The 19,282-nt window shown below is 38.9% G+C and overlaps 1 protein-coding gene across 2 annotated transcripts in view; it reads left to right on the top strand.

The window, feature by feature from the left end:
- The window catches only part of HIPK3 (homeodomain interacting protein kinase 3), a 96,129-nt gene that overhangs the window by 21,729 nt on the left and 55,118 nt on the right, over positions 1-19,282 (top strand). For both annotated transcript variants that reach the window (XM_030864772.3, XM_030864768.3), the window contains exon 2: positions 6,398-7,493. In XM_030864772.3, the coding sequence (XP_030720632.1) occupies positions 6,400-7,493 (1,094 nt within the window). In that variant the 5' untranslated portion in view covers positions 6,398-6,399. The remainder of the gene's footprint in view (positions 1-6,397; positions 7,494-19,282) is intronic.

Below are 19,282 nucleotides of genomic sequence, written 5' to 3'. Positions count from 1 at the left end.
GTGCCCTGGTCTGGGAAGATCCCACATGCCGCGGAGCAGCTAGGCCCGTGAGCCATGGCCACTGAGCCTGCACGTCCGGAGCCTGTGCTCTGCAACAGGAGAGGCCACAACAGTGAGAGGCCCGTGTACCGCAAAAAAAAAAAAAAAAAAGGAATTACCATGGTAATTCCCTGGTGGACCAGTGGTTAGGACTCTGCACTTTCACTGCCAAGCTCACGGGTTCGATCCCTGGTTGGGGAACTAAGATCCTGTAACCCGTGTGGTGCGGCCTAAAACAAAACAAAGCAAAAAACAAAGGAATTACCGTATAATCCAGCAATTCCGCTTCTGGCTATATATACAAAAGAATTGCAAACAGGGTCTTGCAGAGATGTTTGTACATCCATGTTCACAGCTGCATTAGTCACAATAGTTGAATGGTGGAAGCAACCCAAATACCTTTTGATGACTGAATGGATAAACAAAATATGGCAGAAACATGCAATGGGAAATTACTTAGCATTAAAAAGGAAGGAGATTCTGACACATGCTGCAACATGGATGAACCTTGAAGACATGCTGAGTGGAATAAGCCAGTTATAAAAGGACAAATATTGTATAATTAAACTTATAGGGGGTACCTAGAATAGTCAAATTTGTAGATACAGAGTGTAGAAAGGTGGTTGCCAGGGGCTAGTGGGAGGGGACAATGGACAGTTGTTTTAGTTTTAGTTTTCAGAGTGGGGGGGAAAAGTTCTGGAGGTGGAAAATGGTGATGGTTGCACAACAGTGTGAATGACCTTAATGCCACTGAGCTGTGCACTTAAAAATGATAAATTTTATGTTATGTATGTATATTTTACCACAGTGTTTTAAGGAAAAAAAAGTTTAAAAATTGAGATTTGAACAAGTAGAAGAAGAAAGTTGAGTGAGGAGAATGCAAGGCATTATTTACCTTTAATTAAATGTATTTGTGATATCACAGGATATTTTAAAGAAGAACCTGATTATATATAGGGCTATGTATAAGTTTGGCAGAAAATGATCCAGAACTTTGATATTGGCTAATAAATTGAATGTAAGATAGTCTAAGTATTTCTATCTCTGCTACCTCCCTCTGTTTTCAGAAGGCCTGATATTATGTGTAATAAGAAAAAAAAAAAAGAAGAAACCATATCTTTATGGTTAGTGGTGGTTTAGTTATCAACATTGGTTACATTGCTGTTTTGGTAATTGTAACAGGATGTGAAGAATTTGAATAGAATTCAGATGAGTCTTAAAGTTTTTTAGAGGCTTGGAAAAATAAGGCCTGTTAAAGTACCTGAGATTATTAAGCCTGAGGAATGGAAACTTAACGGTTGCTCTGACAGGTGTCTTTTTTTTTTTTAAAATAAATTTATTTATTTTATTTATTTATTTTTGGCTGCATTGGGTCTTCATTGCTGTGCATGGGCTTTCTCCAGTTGAGATGAGCGGGGGTTACTCTTCATTGCGGTGCGCAGGCTTCTTAATTGCGGTGGCTTCTTTGTTGCGGAGCGTGGGCACTGTGAGCCTGGGCTTCTGTAATTGCAGCACACGGGCTGAGTAGTTGTGGCTCATCATGGGCTTAGTTGTTCCACAGCATGTGGGATCTTCCCGGACCAGGGCTCGAACCCTTGTCCCCTGAATTGGCAGGTGGATTCTTAACCACTGTGCCACCAGGGAAGTCCCTAACAGGAGTCTTGACTGTCCTTGGAGTGATTTTATAGGCAGTTCCAGCTCACAAAAGGGTGGTATTTCAAAACTTCATTTCTTAGTCAGTTGGTAAGAACAAATGATAAAGTCATGAAATATAACTGCAGAGGTATAACAGTATATATTGCAATGAAAAATAATAGGAAATATGTAGTATTGTACTGATTCAGTGTTTTGGACTCTGGACTTAGCAGCTTCTCGGAGTACTAACTATACTCTGTAAAATCCATAAACACCAAATATAAGATACTCAGGTCATGAGTTAATCTGATGGAGGGTGGGAGAAGGGAAAGACTTAATATCTGTGGTAGGGAGTCACAGTAGTCAAGTTAATTAGTAATTTAGAGTTCTTTTCTTGTGGTCTGTTATAACAACTGTCTCCAGCATTACCCCCTCACCCACTTCTTCTTATGTGCTATGTAAATTATGTGACATTCCTACCCCGTGTTTATTTCCTGAAGTTTTCTTTGAGGTTGGTCCCACAGAGTACAGTGGCTGGTGAGGGGTAATTACTTTTTCTAAGCTTCCTTTAGTTGGCCCTGGTTGGAACCTTTGGGCTGTTTGCCTTCCAGCTTGGCATGTTGGAAAAGAAAAGGTGGGGACAGTTGGATTCAGAAATTGCAGTCGTTTTGTTTTGTTTTTTTAATGTATTTATTTATTATTTATTTATGTCTGTGTTGGGTCTTCGTTTCTGTGCATGGGCTTTCTCTAGTTGCGGCAAGCGGGGGCCACTCTTCATCGCGGCGCGCAGGCCTGTCACTATCGCAGCCTCTGTTGTTGCGGAGCACAGACTCCAGATGCGCAGGCTCAGTAATCGTGGCTCACGGGCCCAGTTGCTCCGCGGCATGTGGGATCTTCCCAGACCAGGGCTCGAACCTGTGTCCCCTGCATTGGCAGGCAGATTCTGAACCACTGTGCCACCAGGGAAGCCCCAAGAAATGCAGTAGTGTTTTTTTAAAAAAAAATCTCTAGGTCAATTACTTGGATCTCAGCTGTTGTTCACATAACACCTTTATTTAACATGGCATGGATTGGCTTAGCATGGTATGCATTTTATTCCCTAGGACTTCATCCTGATATTTCAGACTTGAGGGCCCTGAAGTGGTAGGACTTGAATTTGCCTAGGGTTTTGTACAGATGAGATCATTGGTTCTCAGTAGTGTGAATAGTTAGTGTGAATCTGTCAATAAATGGCCTTGAGAACTTGTATACATACAGATACCTGAACCTCACCACAGATTTACTGAATCAGAATTTTTCTGGAGTTTTAAATACATGTTTACTTAAGTTTTTGTTTTTAAACATTTTTTAAAAATTATTTATTTATTTTGTCTGTGCAGGGTCTTAGTGTGGCACACAGGATCTTTGTTGTGGCATGTTTAGTTGCGGTATGTGGGATCTTGAGTACAGCATGCATACTTCTTAGTTGCAGCATGTGGACTCTTAGTTGCAGCATGCGAACTCTTAGTTGCGCCATGTGTGTGGGATCTAGTTCCTTAACCGGGGATTGAACCCGGGCCCCTGCATTGGGAGTGTGGAGTCTTACCCACTGGACCACCAGGGAAGTCCCTTACTTAACTTTTTATTAAGGAAAAATGTATACATATTCAAAAGTAGATAGGATAGTATAATGAACCCCTTTTTATTCACTATCAAGCTCCAATGATGAATAATTTATGGCTAATTTCATTTTATCTATATCCCCATCCACTTTATCTGTTATTTTGAAGCATATCCCAGATATATTATTTCATCTTGAAATTGTTTCATCTGTATGTTTTAATAGGTTTCCCAGATGATTAAAAAACTTTTTTGAACAGGTAACACAGGTACATAGTAAAAAATAAGGTGGTAAAAAGGACATACAGTGTAAAGTCAATCTTTCTCATTGCCCCCAGTATTCTTGTTATTCTTCTCTAAGGCGGAGAAACCTACAGCTTCTTTATGTATGTACACAAATAAATGTATGTGCAAAAATATTGATAATATAATTCCCCTTATTAATTAAACACACGTGGTAATATCTGTTGTAAAGTACACATTTTTCTGAATTTTGCCTTTTTCATGGAACAATATTATCTTGGGAATCAGGTTATAGCAGGGTAAAAAGATTGTTTTCATTGTTTTTTTTTAAGACTCTGGTTGGTCTGTGTATCAAAGTGTATCTAACTGATGCCTTTTGGATGGATGCTTAGGTTGTTTCCAGTGTTGTGTTTCTTTACAAACAGTGCTGCATGACTGTCTTGTACTGTATCTGAGTTATCTGATTCTTGATCAGAGAACATATCCATTTGCAATTTTGTTAGGTATTGCCAAATTTCTTTCCCACCATCTATGAATGGTATGTAGGGTTCTCCAGGCTCACCAGTTCCATTTTAAAAATGATTTTCATGTGTCTCCTGTTTATGTTCATGTTCTTCTTTAAATCCATCAGTATATTTATAAGAGCTGTTTTAGAAACTCGTTTGTGAGTTTCATCATCTGTCATTGTGTCTGTTTCTATGGGTGTGGGTCACAGACGTGCTTTGAAATAAGGAGAATCATGATAATGTTAAGTTGTTGAAGATGAGGTTGGGGAGCTTCACAGTGTTAAGTGAGTTAGAGAGTGAGCTTGATATATGTTTAGAAGGAGTTTTTGATGTGGCTTGGCCTCATTAAAAAGATGATAATTGGTGGAGTTTTGAAACCTCCCCTGAGTAAAAGTATAGAATAGATGCCAACAAGATTTTAAGAAAATGGATGAAAAGGTTTGGAACTCCAGGATTTCAATTTACGATTTTCTCTTACACATTGAACAACAAATCTTAATTTGTGTAATAAGGTTTTGTAGCTGATTTCTTGCCAAAGCCAGGTCAACTTAGGAAAGTGGTAGGTTGTAACAAGAATTGTTTATGAAGTTGAAGGAGGCATAAATTTATGCCTTTTACCTGAAGGGGCATTGTATTTTCCTGCTCCTTTTACTACACCCTAGCTGTGTGACTTTGAACCAATTACCTAGTCCCTCTGAGCTTTAGTTTCCTTAACAGCAAATTGGTACTAAGTAAAATACTGCAAATAAAGCATTTGTTAAACTGTTGCATAGTAGGTGGTAGCTCTTATTATTTTAAATATTATATATAATTACATATAGTGATGGCAATCTGTTGTTTTTGAGTTAAAGAATTGATGTTTGATTTGTTAAAATGGTAGGAGACTGCCTAGAATATGATACAGATTTTTAAATTGTGGAAAATGGAAATATTTTGAAGTTAATTCAACCAACCAACATTTATTGAAAACCAACTCTATATTATGAGCACTTTGTTTCAGATCTAGTGTGAAAGACTGTTGTATGTGCTGACAGTTACAGTGTAATGTCAGGCATGTCATATCATGAATGCTAATTAAAGGAATATGTAAGCTTCTACGAGAGCACTGAATACCCAATTCTGCCTGGAGGGTGAGTGTGGGTGTTCCAGGCAAGGCTTCATCAAGAAGGTGTTGTACAATGGAATATTACTCAGCCATTAAAAAGAATGAAACAATGCCATTTGCAGCAACATAGATGGACCTGAAAATTGTCATACTGAGTGAAGTAAGTCAGAAATAGAAAGAGAAATATCATAAGATATCGCTTACATGTGGAATCTTAAAAAAAAAAAAAGATGAACTTATTTACAGAACAGAAACAGACTCACAGACTTAGAGAATGAACTTATGATTGCCAGGGGGGAATGGGTAGTTAGGGAGTTTGGGATTGACATGTATAAACTGCTATATTTAAAATGGATAACCAACAAGGACCTACTGTATAGCACAGGGAACACTGCTCAATATTATGTAACAGCATAAATAGGAAAAGAATTTGAAAAAGAATAGATACATGTATAACTGAATCACTTTGCTGTAAACCTGAAACTAACACAACATTGTTAATCAACTATACTCCAATATAAAATAGAAAGTCTAAAAAAAAAAAAAAGGTATTGTCTCAGGAATTCCCTGGCGGTCCAGTGGTTAGGATTCAGTGCTTTCACTGCTGAGGGCCTGGGTTCAATCCCTGGTTGGAGGACTAAGATCCCACAAGCCAGAAAAAGAAAAAAAATGTATCACTTTGATTTGAATGTAAAGGAGTTTGCTACAAGGGTGGATGTGGAAAATGACGTTAAGTAAAGAGGACATTGTGAAAACGAACTCTATCTGGCTTACATACTTATTTTTACAATTGATTTTTTTTTCTCCCTGAGGCAGTTCTGGAGCTTTAGGTTTATGGAATGTAACTACATTTATGTAATATATATTTTCGGTTTTGGTCATTGGTTCATAAATGATATATTGGTAATAGAATGTTTTACTTTTGCCAAATGTGTACAGTTTAAGGATCTGTACCTTTTCTTTTGGAGGGAAAATGGTTGGTACAGTTCTTAGGGCATATCTTGGCCATTGTAGCTTAGCAGTAAATATTTATTGATTAAATGAATGCACTCAGCTGTTTAGTCCCGACCTTTCATGCAATACACAAAATATCTGAAGTACTAAGTAACTAAAATGGAGCATTGAAAATGTTTTTCTCCTCCAAGGGGAAAAAATCTTAATGGAATTTAACTATTTTTATAAATTATGGACTTGATCCTTAAATGTTTTCTTCATGAGATTTAAAAAATTAAATTTTTGTAGCTAACATGGCCGTTTTTTTCTTTTGCAGGTATGGCCTCACAAGTCTTGGTCTACCCACCGTATATTTATCAAACTCAGTCAAGTGCCTTTTGTAGTGTGAAGAAACTCAAAGTAGAGCCAAGCAGTTGTGTATTCCAGGAAAGAAACTATCCACGGACCTATGTGAATGGTAGAAACGTTGGAAATTCTCATCCTCCCACGAAGGGTAGTGCTTTTCAGACAAAAATACCATTTAACAGACCTCGAGGACACAACCTTTCATTGCAGACAAGTGCTGTTGTTTTAAAAAGCACTGCGGGTGCTACAAAGGTTATAGCAGCTCAGGCGCAGCAAACTCAAGTGGAGGCACCTCAGATTGGGGCGTGGCGACACAGGTTGAATTTCCTAGAAGGCCCCCAGCGATGTGGATTGAAGCGCAAGAGTGAGGAGTTGGATAATCATAGCGCAATGCAGATTGTGGATGAGTTGTCCATACTTCCTGCAATGTTGCAAACCAACATGGGAAATCCAGTGACAGTTGTGACAGCTACCACAGGAACAAAACAGAATTGTACCACTGGAGAAGGTGACTATCAGTTAGTACAGCATGAAGTCTTATGCTCCATGAAAAATACTTACGAAGTCCTTGATTTTCTTGGTCGAGGCACTTTTGGCCAGGTAGTCAAATGCTGGAAAAGAGGGACAAATGAAATTGTAGCAATCAAAATTTTGAAGAACCACCCTTCTTATGCACGTCAAGGTCAGATAGAAGTGAGCATATTAGCAAGGCTCAGTACTGAAAATGCTGATGAATATAACTTTGTACGAGCTTATGAATGCTTTCAGCACCGTAACCATACTTGTTTAGTCTTTGAGATGCTGGAACAAAACTTGTATGACTTTCTGAAACAAAATAAGTTCAGTCCTCTGCCACTAAAAGTAATTCGACCCATTCTTCAGCAAGTGGCCACTGCACTGAAAAAATTGAAAAGTCTTGGTTTAATTCACGCAGACCTCAAACCAGAGAATATTATGTTGGTGGATCCTGTTCGACAGCCATATAGGGTTAAAGTAATAGACTTTGGGTCTGCCAGTCACGTATCAAAGACTGTTTGTTCAACATATCTGCAATCTCGGTACTACAGGTAGGTGACAACTATTTTTTGGTTATTTGATAAATGTTGAATTTTTGCTGAATGAAATAATTTTGTGTGTGTATGTGGTGAAAAAGACTGCTTCGGATAAATAGAGATCAAGATAAGTTCAGTTTAGGCTTGAGGTTTTAAAAATCTAGGCATACATAAAAAGGAACGAAATTGAGTTATTTGTGGTGAGGTGGATGGACCTAGAGACCATCATACAGAGTAAAGTAAGTCAGAAAGAGAAAAACAAATACCGTATGCTAACACATATATATGGAATCTAAAAAAACAGAAGGTTCTGAAGAACCTAGGGGCAGGACAGGAATAAAGACACAGACGTAGAGAATGGACACAGGTGGGGAAGGGGAAGCTGGGATGAAGTGAGAGAGTGGCATGGACATATATACACTACCAGATGTAAAATAGATTGCTAGTGGGAAGCAGCCGCATAGCACAGGGAGATCAGCTCGTGACCACCTAGAGGGGTGGGATAGGGAGGGTGGGAGAGAGATGCAAGAGGGAGGGGATATGGGGATATATGTATATGTATAGCTGATTCACTTTGTTGTACAGTAAAAACTAACACAACATTATGAAGCAATTATACTCCAAAAACGATGTAAAGAAAACCCCCCAAAACACAAGAGAAGGCAGGAAAAGAAACAAAGGACAGAGGGAACAAGTGAACTCATATTAAAAAGAAAAAAATTTAGGCATAAAATCTGCTCAAGCAGAATAGAAATTGCTACTGCAAAGTTCTGTGCTAAAGACATTGGTTATTTTTATTGTTAATAGAGGACCTGAAGGAATAATAGATGATCAGTGATGATTAAGCAGAAGTCTAAATATTGAGAAAGGGTTTATAGTAATTTTTGTACATATCTTTGGGCACTTTTCAGCACTTAAGAGAGCTAGCTTTTTAATGACACATCTGATGTAACTGAACATTTAGAAGTTACAAAAATTCAGATTAGTGATTTTAAGATTTAAACACACTTCTGCGGCTGCCACAAATGTTCAGGCCACTTTTTCATAACAAGTTTTATTATGGTCTTTCCATATATGCTTTAGGTAAATGTTATTTTGGTGTTGGTGCTATGGGTGGAATTTGAAGAAGAAAATAATTTCTGTGTACTACAGCCTAGAGTACAATAGATGGTCTTGAGGGTAGCTAATGATTACTATGATTCAAAATATTGTCTTTAGTTTGTAAATGTTTTTGAATTCATAGTATTTTTTTAAATTTATTTTTGGCTGCGTTGGGTCTTCGTTGCTGTGCGCGGGCTTTCTCTAGTTGCAATGAGTGGGGGCTACTCTTCATTGCAGTGCGTGAGCTTCCCATTGCGGTGGCTTCTCTCGTTGGCGGAGCACGGGCTCTAGGCGTGCGTGCTTAGCAGTTGTGGCTCACGGGCTCTAGAGTGCAGTCTCAGTAGTTGTGACGCACGGGCTTAGTTGCTCGGCGGCATGTGGGATCTTCCCTGACCAGGGCTGGAACCTGTGTCCCCTGCATTGGCAGGCGGATTCTTAACCACTGCACCACCAGGGAGGTCCCTGAATTCATAGTCTTATAATTTTGGGAAATTCTTTTCATTTCAGCCTAAATGAGTTTATGATCTTGGTGTATCCTGGAGCCCCACGAGCCCCAGCACAGTGGGCAGATATAGGATCTGCCAATATTGGCCATTATTAATAAGTTAGTAAATAGATGAACACATGCAGTTTATTGTTGGAAATTGTTAGAACATGAGGATTATATATTTAGGCCCAACATGGGGTAGTTATTTTCTGGTATTGCATCTGCCTTTGTACTATACCTGTCACCCTGATTAGCTTCTTGCAAATATATGCCTTAGTACCCAGGACAAGATAAAGCAGAAATTAGCTACTACAAAAATCAGCTCCAAACGTATGTTCTACCATTAATAGTTTATCAGAAGGAAACCCACATTTATGTCACTTGGTGATAATTAAGTTTACTAAAATATATGTTAGAAATTAGGAATACAGCCTAATTTACCCTTTATATTCCTGATGTTATAATTTTTAGTATTACAGTGCTAGATACTGTTCTTAAAACCTTTTTTTTTTTATTTAAAAAATTTGTTTTTAATTTATTTTTATTTTCTGGCTGTGTTGGGTCTTTGTTGCTGTGCGCAGGCTTTTCTCTAGTTGAGGCGAGCGGGGGCTGCTCTTCGCTGCGGTGTGTGGGCTTCTCGTTGAGGTGGCTTCTCTTGTTGCGGAGCGTGGACTCTAGGCACGTGGGCTTTAGTAGTTGGCAGCACGTGGGCTCAGTAGTTGCGTATGCATGCCCTAGAGTGCGTGGGTTTCAGTAGTTGTGCCATGCGGGCTCAGTAGTTGTGGCTCTTGGGCTCTAGAGCGCAGGCTCAGTAGTTGTGCCACATGGGCTTAGTTGCTTGCAGCATGTGGGGTCTTCCTGGACCAGGGATTGAACCCGTGTTCCCTGCATTGGCAGGCGGATTGTTAACCACTACGCCACCAGGGAAGTCCCTTAAAACCTTCTAGATGGTTTAAAAGGTATTGTAGTGTGGCACTGTAGTGAGTCTTAATTGACATCTCCTGTAATTAGATTTATTTGATCCTCTGTGCTCTTGAGAGTTTTTTTTCAATTTAATGTAACACAAGATTAGCTTTTAGTTAATATTTTTCTGGAAAAGTTATTTTAATATCTGATATAACAGCATGAGAGGAATGGCGTTGTTTCCCTCTTGCCTTTGTATTCTGTGGATTCTGTCTTAGGAGCTTTTAGAAGTCAGCTAGCATATTATATAAACCCCCAGGCTCCAGCTGCTTGGGCTCTATTTTTAGTTCACTTGTTAGTAAATGACTTCATTATATTTGGGTCCTGCATTATTCGGCATATCAGATTTAGTTATGTGTGATACCTAGACTCCTTTTCTTTATTTGAAATCTTTTGGATGAGAGTAAAAAAGAGCTTTATTTTTTATACTTGAGATGATCTGTTTGTTAAATGTTTCAAGAGAGTAAAGGAAATCCTTTAAAAAGCAGTCTAAGACACTAAATATTTTATGATACTGGTTTTTAGCATTAGGTCTTTGCACAAATATTAGCCTCTTTTGGGAATAGAAAAATAAGCTATGAATAACTGCTAAGTACAACTAGTAGTTTCTAATTTGTTTTTATACATACATTTCAAGTAAATAATTTACCTGAATTTCAGAAGCTATACAGTTGCTAAATTACAGGTTCTGTGTTTAGATTAAAAAAAAAAAATGAGGCTCTTATTTGTAAAAACAGTAGTTGGTGTTTCTTGGATAAAAAAATTAAAAAATGGAGTTTATGTCAGTTGGATGAAGAGTTAGAAGAGTTTGTAAATATTATGGTAGATTGGTGAAAATGTAATGTAGCCCTTAATCAGCTAGTGTTTTTTTTTAAATTATTTTATTTCATTTATTTTTGGCTGCATTGGGTCTTTGTTGCTGTGCACGGACTTTCTCTAGTTGTGGCGAGCGGGGGCTACTCTTCGTTGCGGTGTGTAGGCTTCTCATTGCAGTGGCTTCTCTTGTTGTGGAGCATGGGCTCTAGGCGCACGGGCTTCAGTAATTGTGGCACGTGGGCTCAGTAGTTGTGGTTCGTGGGCTCTAGAGCACAGGCTCAGTAGTTGTGGCACATGGGCTCTAGAGTGCAGGCTCAGTAGTTGTGGCACACGGGCTTAGTTGCTCCACGGCATGTGGGATCTTCCCGGACCAGGGCTTGAACCCGTGTCCCCTGCATTGGCAGGAGGATTCTTAACCACTGCGCCACCAGGGAAGTCGTCAGCTAGTGTTTTAATGTCTAGTATAATTTTGCATAAAAATAGCAGGTAATCATTATTTTTCAGTATTTGTACTTTTTATTTGGAGCTTTGTCAATTCTGCCTTAGTTTTTTTTTTAATACTTATTTATCTATTTAAGGCTGCATTGGATCTTTTTTTTTGAATTTTATTTAATTTTTTTATACAGCAGGTTCTTATTAGTTATCCATTTTATACATATTAGTGTATATATGTCAATCCCAATCTCCCAATTCATCACACTGCATTGGGTCTAAGTTGCGGCATGCGGGATCTTTCGTTGCAGTGCATGGGTTTCTCTCTAGTTGTGGTGTGTGGGCTCAGTAGTTGCAGCGTGCAGGCTCCAGAGTGTGCAGGCTCAGTATTTGTGCTGCATGGGCTTTCTAGTTGTGGCATGCAGGCTCCAGGGCGTGTGGGCTCTGTAGTTGTGGTGCAGGGGCTCAGTAGTTGCAGCACAGGCTTAGTTGCCCCACGTGGGCTTAGTTGCCCCATGGCATGTGGGATCTTAGTTCCGTGACCAGGGATTGAACCCAGTCCCGTGCATTGGAAAGCAGATTCTCAACCACTGGACCACGAGGGAAGTCCCTCTGCCTTAGTTTTTGTTATAAACCTGATTAGGCAATAAGCAGAGGTGTCTCATACTTGATTTTTTTTTTACTCTTTGTTTAAAATAGATTGTATTTAAAAAATGAGGGACTTCCCTGGTGGTGCAGTGGTTAAGAATCTGCCTGCCAATGCAGGGGACATGGGTTCGAGGCCTGGTCTGGGAAGATCCCACATGCCGTGGAGCAACTAAGCCCGTGCGCCACAACTCCTGAGTTTGCGCTCTAGAGCCTGAGAGCCACAGCTACTGAGTCCACGTGCCACAACTACCGAAGCCTGTGTGCTCTAGGGCCTGTGCTCCGCAACAAGAGAAGCCACCTCAATGAGAAGCCCGCGTACTGCAATGAAGAGTAGCCCCCGCTCGCTGCAACTAGAGAAAGCCCGTGTGGAGCAACGAAGACCCAGCGTAGCTAAAAAAATAAATAAAATAAAAAGAGAAAAAAAAATTTTTTTAAATTGCTAAAAAAAAAAAAAGAAGAAAGCAGGAAGTGAAACTTACCAAATTAAATATTTTTGAGCCAATCACAGTGGGACTACACATAGCCCAGGTTCCAAAGTAAACGATTTGCATTTAAACACAGATTCATGTGTTATTCTATTTTTTTGAACTGTGCAACACAGAAGCATAGTAGGGATATCTTAAAATAGACAGCGGATTGTGGCCAGAAATTGTTGACTACTATAGATGGTGAGGCTGTCTAGCTCTTGTAGTGATATAAGCCAGAAGTACATGCTAAGGGCATTGATTTGCTCAAGGTCAGCATGTTCTAAATTCAGCTGCTTGAGTATGGTTTCTGTCAAGAACACGTAGGGCTCTTGAATGCATAAAAGGTTTTAGCAGCAGAAGGTGCTGTATTTATGAGGTGTGGTGGCAACATTCAGGTCATAAATATCTTTTTCTTCTTTTTTAAATATAGAATTTTAGCCTGTGGTTCTGAGTCATTTCAGAGCATAGAGACAGGAAAGTGGGCTGGAAAGTAACCTGTATAGCGGTTGTATTCTTTGCTACTTATTTTTAGCGTTAGTTGTTGTTGAAGTAAATGCTGCTCTTTTCCATGTGACAGTTGACAAAGAGATATGTAATGGTAAAAAACAATTCAAGCTTATCAGTTTTGGTTTAGGGCATTCCCAACCCCTCATGCCTTTTTAGACCCTGAAGTATCAAAGACAAAGTTCCTGTAACAAAGTTAAGGCACACAGAATGACCCATAAAAAAATAACTAGTATTTTATATAGGGTACTTTATAATAACAGAAGATTGTGTATGTGTACTGCATCCTTTTTTCAAGTGCTTCTACATATAATTCCTAGTTTGTTTCTCATGTCTCAGTCTCTGTGTTCTTAGATAGACGCTTGGTGGAATTCCTATTTAAGAAATAGAAAACTGAGGCTTATACAGTTCGCACAGGTACAAGTTTACAATGCAAGATTAACACAATTTTTGTTGAGCCCTTTTTGTGTGCTGGCATTGTGCTAGGTGCTAGGGATACAGATAAAACATGGTTTCATCATTTAATGGAGGAGAAAAATAGTTTGTGTCAAGAAGTTCTAGGGTAGGAAGTGTGTGCAGGGTGCTGTGGGAACCCAGAGGAGAGCCCTTAGCCTAATGTGAGGGTTCAGAGAGGGTGTCTGGGGGAAAGATGACCCTTGACTTGAATGAGACTTGAAAGTAGAGGAGTTAGTATTGACTAGACTTTTTTTGGTTTGTTTTTGGCTTGCAGGATCTTAGTTCCCAGACCAGGGATTAAACCCAGGCCACGGCCATGAAAGCGCCAAGTCCTAACCACTGGACCTCCAGGGAATTCCCAGGATTGGCTAGTCTTAAGGAGTGTTCTCTCACAAACTCACCCTTACCTTAGAGCTCAGTATTGGCTGAAATTGCTGGCAGCTTCTTCTCTGTATCACAAAAGTTGTTTTTGCTTAGGAATCTTTATTAGACAAATAAAAAGTTGTCAACTGGGTTTAGTTTTAACAGAAGTTTGTTTTTGTTTTTGTTTTTGTTTTGCGGTACACGGGCCTCTCACTGTTGTGGCCTCTCCTGTTGCGGAGCACAGGCTCCGGACGCACAGGCTCAGCGGCCATGGCTCACGGGCCCAGCCGCTCTGTGGCATGTAGGATCTTCCTGGACTGGGGCACGAACCCGTGTCCCCTGCATCGGTAGGCGGACTCTCAACCACTGCGCCACCCGGGAAGCCCTTAACAGAAGTTTTAACAGAAGATTCCAAAAGTCTATAATGAAGTGGTTTTCAGTGTCATATATTGTGGTCACAGACATAGATTACTTTACTACTATATCAGGCCTTCAAATAAAAATTTTGACAGAGCTCTTAAAGTTTTTTTTTTTGAAAACACCTTTATTGAGCTATAAATCACATGCTATGAATTTTACCCATTTAAAGTGTACAATTCATTGTCTTTTAGTGTATTCACAGCTGTGCATCATCACCACAATTTTAGAACATTTTCCTTACCCCTCAAGAACCCCGATCCCTGCTCCCCAGCACTCTTTAGCCATCTTTCCACAATCTTCCCATCTCTAGCCCTAGGCAACAAAAAATCTACTTTCTGTCTCTACAGATTTGCATTTTCCAAACATCTCATGAATGTAATCATACAGTACATTGTCTTTTTTAACTGGCTTTTTTCCACTTAGTGTAATGTTTTCAAAGTTCATCTATGTTGTAGCATGTATCAACACTTCACATTTTTTGTTGTTGTTGCCAAATAATTCCACTGTATAGATATACCACATTTTATCTATCCATTCATCTGTTGATGGAGACCTCAGTGAAAAGATATGTGAATAGAAAACTCTAATATAGCCCCATGATTAAGTCTTTCATTCAGAATATTTAGTGCCTATAAAGTGTAAAATATTATGCTGGGTGCTGGTTATACACTGAGGAGCAAAAATATAGACCCCACCATTATGATGTTTACAATCTAATATGTAGATAACCAAAAAGTAATGGGAAAAGAACAGGGAGAGAGACTAACAGGATACTTACTTTTTTTGTTTTATCTTGTTTTTTAACTTTTTACTTTGTAATAATTTTAGACATAAAAAAGGTACAAATATAGTACAAAGAATTGTATGCAGATTCTCCAAATATAAGCATTTTACCACCCTAGTTTTATCACTCATTCTTCTTTTCTTTCCCTTCCTTCCCTCCCCCTTCCTTCCCTCCCTTCCTCCCCTCCCCCTCCCTTCCTCCCCTCCCCTCCCCTCCCTTCCTCCCTCTCCTCCTCCCTCCCTTCCTCCCTCCCTTCCTTCCCTCCTCCCTCCTTCCCTTCCCTCCTTCCTCCCTCCCTCCCTCCCTTCTTCATTGCTGTGCTTCCTCTAGTTGCAGCGGCAAGCGGGGGCTACTCTTCATTGTGGTGCATGGGCTTCTCATTGCGGTGGCTTCTCTTGTTGTGGAGCACGGGCTCTAGGCATGCAGGCTTCAGTAGTTGTGGCACGCAGGCTCAGTAGTTGTGACTTACAGGCTCTAGAGTGCAGGCTCAGTAATGGTGGCACACAGGCTTAGTTGCTCCGCAGCATGTGGGATCTTCCCGGACCAGGGCTCAAACCCGTGTCCCCTGCATTGGCAAGTGGATTCTTAACCACTGTGCCACCAGGGAAGCCCATATCACTCATTCTTTTTCTGTGTGTGTGCACATACAGATACACAGGTTTTTTTTCTGTTGTTACAGTGTTTGAGAGCAAGTTTTAGATGTAAAGCCCCTTTACCTCTAAATAATTATATGTAAGAGAATGTCCTTATGTTTAGGAATACACAGTATTCTTAAACATAAGGACATTCTCTTGCATAACCCCAGTGTAATAATCAGAATCATCATTGGCTAACATCAGTATTATTGATTTGATGAACTGTTTGAACTGCTCAGTACTATTTGATTTGAGGAAATGAAAATCACTTTAGTACTAGTAACTTATTTATAGACTTAATTCAGATTTTGCCAGTTGTCTTACTGTTGACTTTTTTCTTGCCCAGAATTCAAGTTCACACATTGCAATATATATATACAGTGGTGTACTACTCAGCCATAAAAAAGACTGAAACGTTGCCATTGCAACAACACGGATGTACTTAGAGGGTATAATGCTGAGTGAAATAAGTCAGACAGAGAAAGACAATACTGTATGATAACACTTATTTATATGTGAAATCTAAAAAATTAAACTAGTGAATATAACAAAAAAGGAAACATATAGAGAACAAACTGGTCATTACCATTGGGGAGATGGGTTGGGGGAGGGGCAAGATAAGGGTGGGGGTTAAGAGGAACAAACTGTTATGTATAAAATAAAGATACAGCAATATATTGTAGAACACAGGGAATATAGCCAGTAGTTTATAATAAGTATAAATTGAATGTAACCTTTAAAAATTGTGAATCACTGTGTTATACACCTGTACATACTATTGTACATCAACTATATCTCAATGTAAAAAAAATCACACATTGCATTATTTGCCACATATATCTCTCTAGTGTCCTCTTATCTGGATTAGCTCCTTATTTTCTTTGCCTTTCATGATCCTGACACTGTTGAAGAGTACTGGCCAGTTATTTTGTAGAACTTCCTTAGTTTGGGTTTGTCTGATGTTTTCATGTTATGTGTTTTACCTTACAGAAGTGATGTTTTGTTCTCACATATCGGGAGGCACATGTTGTCAATTCGTCCCATTACTAGTAGTGTTAACTTTGATCACTTGACTGAGGTGGTGACTGCCAGATTTTTCTACTATAAGGTTTTTTTCTTTGTAATTAATAAGTATCTTGTGGAGAGGTACTTTGAGACTATTCATATATTACTGTTTCTCATCTTATTTTCATAGACCAATTTTAGCATCCATTGATGAATATGGCCTTTAACAGTTATTAAGTGTGGGGTTGTAAAATGATGATTTTCTAACTTTATCATTATCATTCCTCTGTGTAAGGAATTCTCCTGTAAGGAAGAGCTTTCCTTCACTCTGTTTGTTGTTGTATAGACTTATAGATTCATATTCAGTGGGTTATAATCTATTACTTGTCATTTGTTTTACTGCACAATTGTCCTACACTGTCGAGTAAGAAGAGCCTTTTTAAGCTTGCTCCTGTATCCCTTCAACATGGCCCTATCCTTCCTTGAGAGCTTACTTGCTGACAGCACAAGATGTTCCAGGCTTACTTTGTACTTTTCCTGCTCAGTGCTTGGTATTGGCCATTTTTCTAAGGACCATTGGTTCCTGTTATTGGAGATAATGGTATTTAGGAAACAAGATCTGGATGCTAGTCCCAGATGTGCTCATTGGTACTAGGGTGTTACTGCTTTTAGGTCCTTTGAGTGGCAAAGCTAGAAGATGTGTGTGTGTGTGTGTGTGTGTGTGTGTGTGTGTGTGTGTGTATGTAATTCTGTATCTATCTGTTTATATATTAAAACAATGATTTCATACTGATACGTTTAGTTCTGACACCTCAGAGTGCATTCTGTCCTCTTCCTTTATTTATGATCTCTTCTCTGACATGAAGAAACTTGGCTCTCATTATCCACAATGTTACTTCTTTGCTCAATTCTAGAATACACTTCAAGTAGTTTTGGAATTGCTAACCCATACCACTGCTAATTTACTAGCCGGAGTATGTATTTATTTATAGTTGTTTTATTCTTTAGCCTTAGACTTGGAGGATGTATTAAAGTACTGGGTTCCAAAGTTACTTAGGTTAGTTCTTCTTCAACTCCCCTTTCCCCCATCTTCAATGTGATTGTTATTTATTTGAAATATAATTAAGTTCATTTCATTGTATTCCATTTTGGGTCCTTTATATCCTTGTTTATTTATTTGACTATTTGAAACATTAACATAGTTCTGAAAATCAGAGCAGTATTAAAATGTTATCTCAGAAGTGTCATGCCCCCTCTTCCGTGACTCCCCCTCATTCTTTCTACCTCATTCCTACCCAACTCCTTTTGGTAATCATAATCATTGGTTTTTTAATTTATTCTGTGTGTGTGTGTGTGTGTGTGTGTGTGTGTTTGGCAGCGGGTGCAAGTAAGCAGATAAATGTCTCAGTTCCCCTTTTATAAGAAAGATAACTTACTGTAGATACCTGTTTGTGCTTGGCTATTTTCCCTTAACAGTGTTTCCTGGAAATCGCTTCATGTCAGTTCACAGAGATCTTTCTCATTGTTTTGCTGCTTAATAGCACTTTTTTGTGTGTATTACCATAGTTTATTTAGCCATTTTTCTTTTTTTCTTTTGGCTGCACCACACGACTTGTGGGATCCTAGTTCCCCAATCAGGGATTGAACCTGGGCCCTCAGCAGTGAGAGCACAGAGTCCTAACCACTGGACTTCCAGGGAATTCCTAACCATTTTTCTAACTATTGTGTATCCCAATTACAAACAATTGCAAAGAATAACTCTGTACATATGTATTTTTGTCTTGCTGGAGTTGCATCTTCAAGGTAAATTTCCAGAAGTGGAATTAGTCAAAAGGTAAATACATGTGTAGTTTTGTTAAATATTGCCAAATTCTTTTCAGTAAGGACTGTATAAATTTGCATTCTAATCAACAACGTATGATAGTGCCTGCTTCTATATTGCCTTGCCAACAGAATATGTTGTCATTCTTTTAAAATTTTGCCAAGCGTGGTATATTTGTGATACTAATTTGCATGTGTCTTATGAGTGAAGTTAAATATCTCATGTTTAAGGATCATTTTAAAATTATAGGGTGTGTGTGTGTGTATGTGTGTGTATGTTTGTGAATTGCCTATTCATATCTTTTGCCCATTTTTCTATCAAGCATTTGGTCCTTTGTCCCTCAGATTTTAAGATTTCTTTATATATGAGGGATATTAGCTCTTTACGTATGATATATGGTGCCCTTTTTTTAAATTTTGTTTTCATTTTTTATGTTTTTTGCCTTGTGAAAATTTTTTTTGTGTGTGTGGTCAATTTCATCAATCTTTTATTGCTTCTGGATTTTAAATCATAGTTAGAAAGCCTTTTTTGTACGTCAAGTTTAAAGAGGCATTTGCCCTCTTTTCTTCTAGTACTTATTGAGATAGTTTTTTAGCATTTAGATCTCTAATCCATTTCGAGTTTATTCTTGTAATTGGTGTGAGGTGTGGATCTAATGTTCTTTTTCCAAATAGCTAATCAGTTGTAGGGACCTACTTTAGATTGGGTGGACAGGGAAAAAGCTCTAAGGACATGATATATTAAACTAAGATCTGATGGGAGCCTGCCATCCACGGTGGTTGAGAGACCTAGACAGAGGAAAGAGCACACGTGAAGGCTCTGAGATTAGAAAGAGCTTGGTTAGGTAAAGAATCTGAAAGCCTGCCAATGAGACTTCGGCTTTTTGGAGTGGGTATAGAAG

Source organism: Globicephala melas, chromosome 8 (genome assembly GCF_963455315.2).
Source record: "Globicephala melas chromosome 8, mGloMel1.2, whole genome shotgun sequence".
Taxonomy (NCBI): domain Eukaryota; kingdom Metazoa; phylum Chordata; class Mammalia; order Artiodactyla; family Delphinidae; genus Globicephala; species Globicephala melas.
This window is presented reverse-complemented; position numbering and strand designations above follow the sequence as displayed.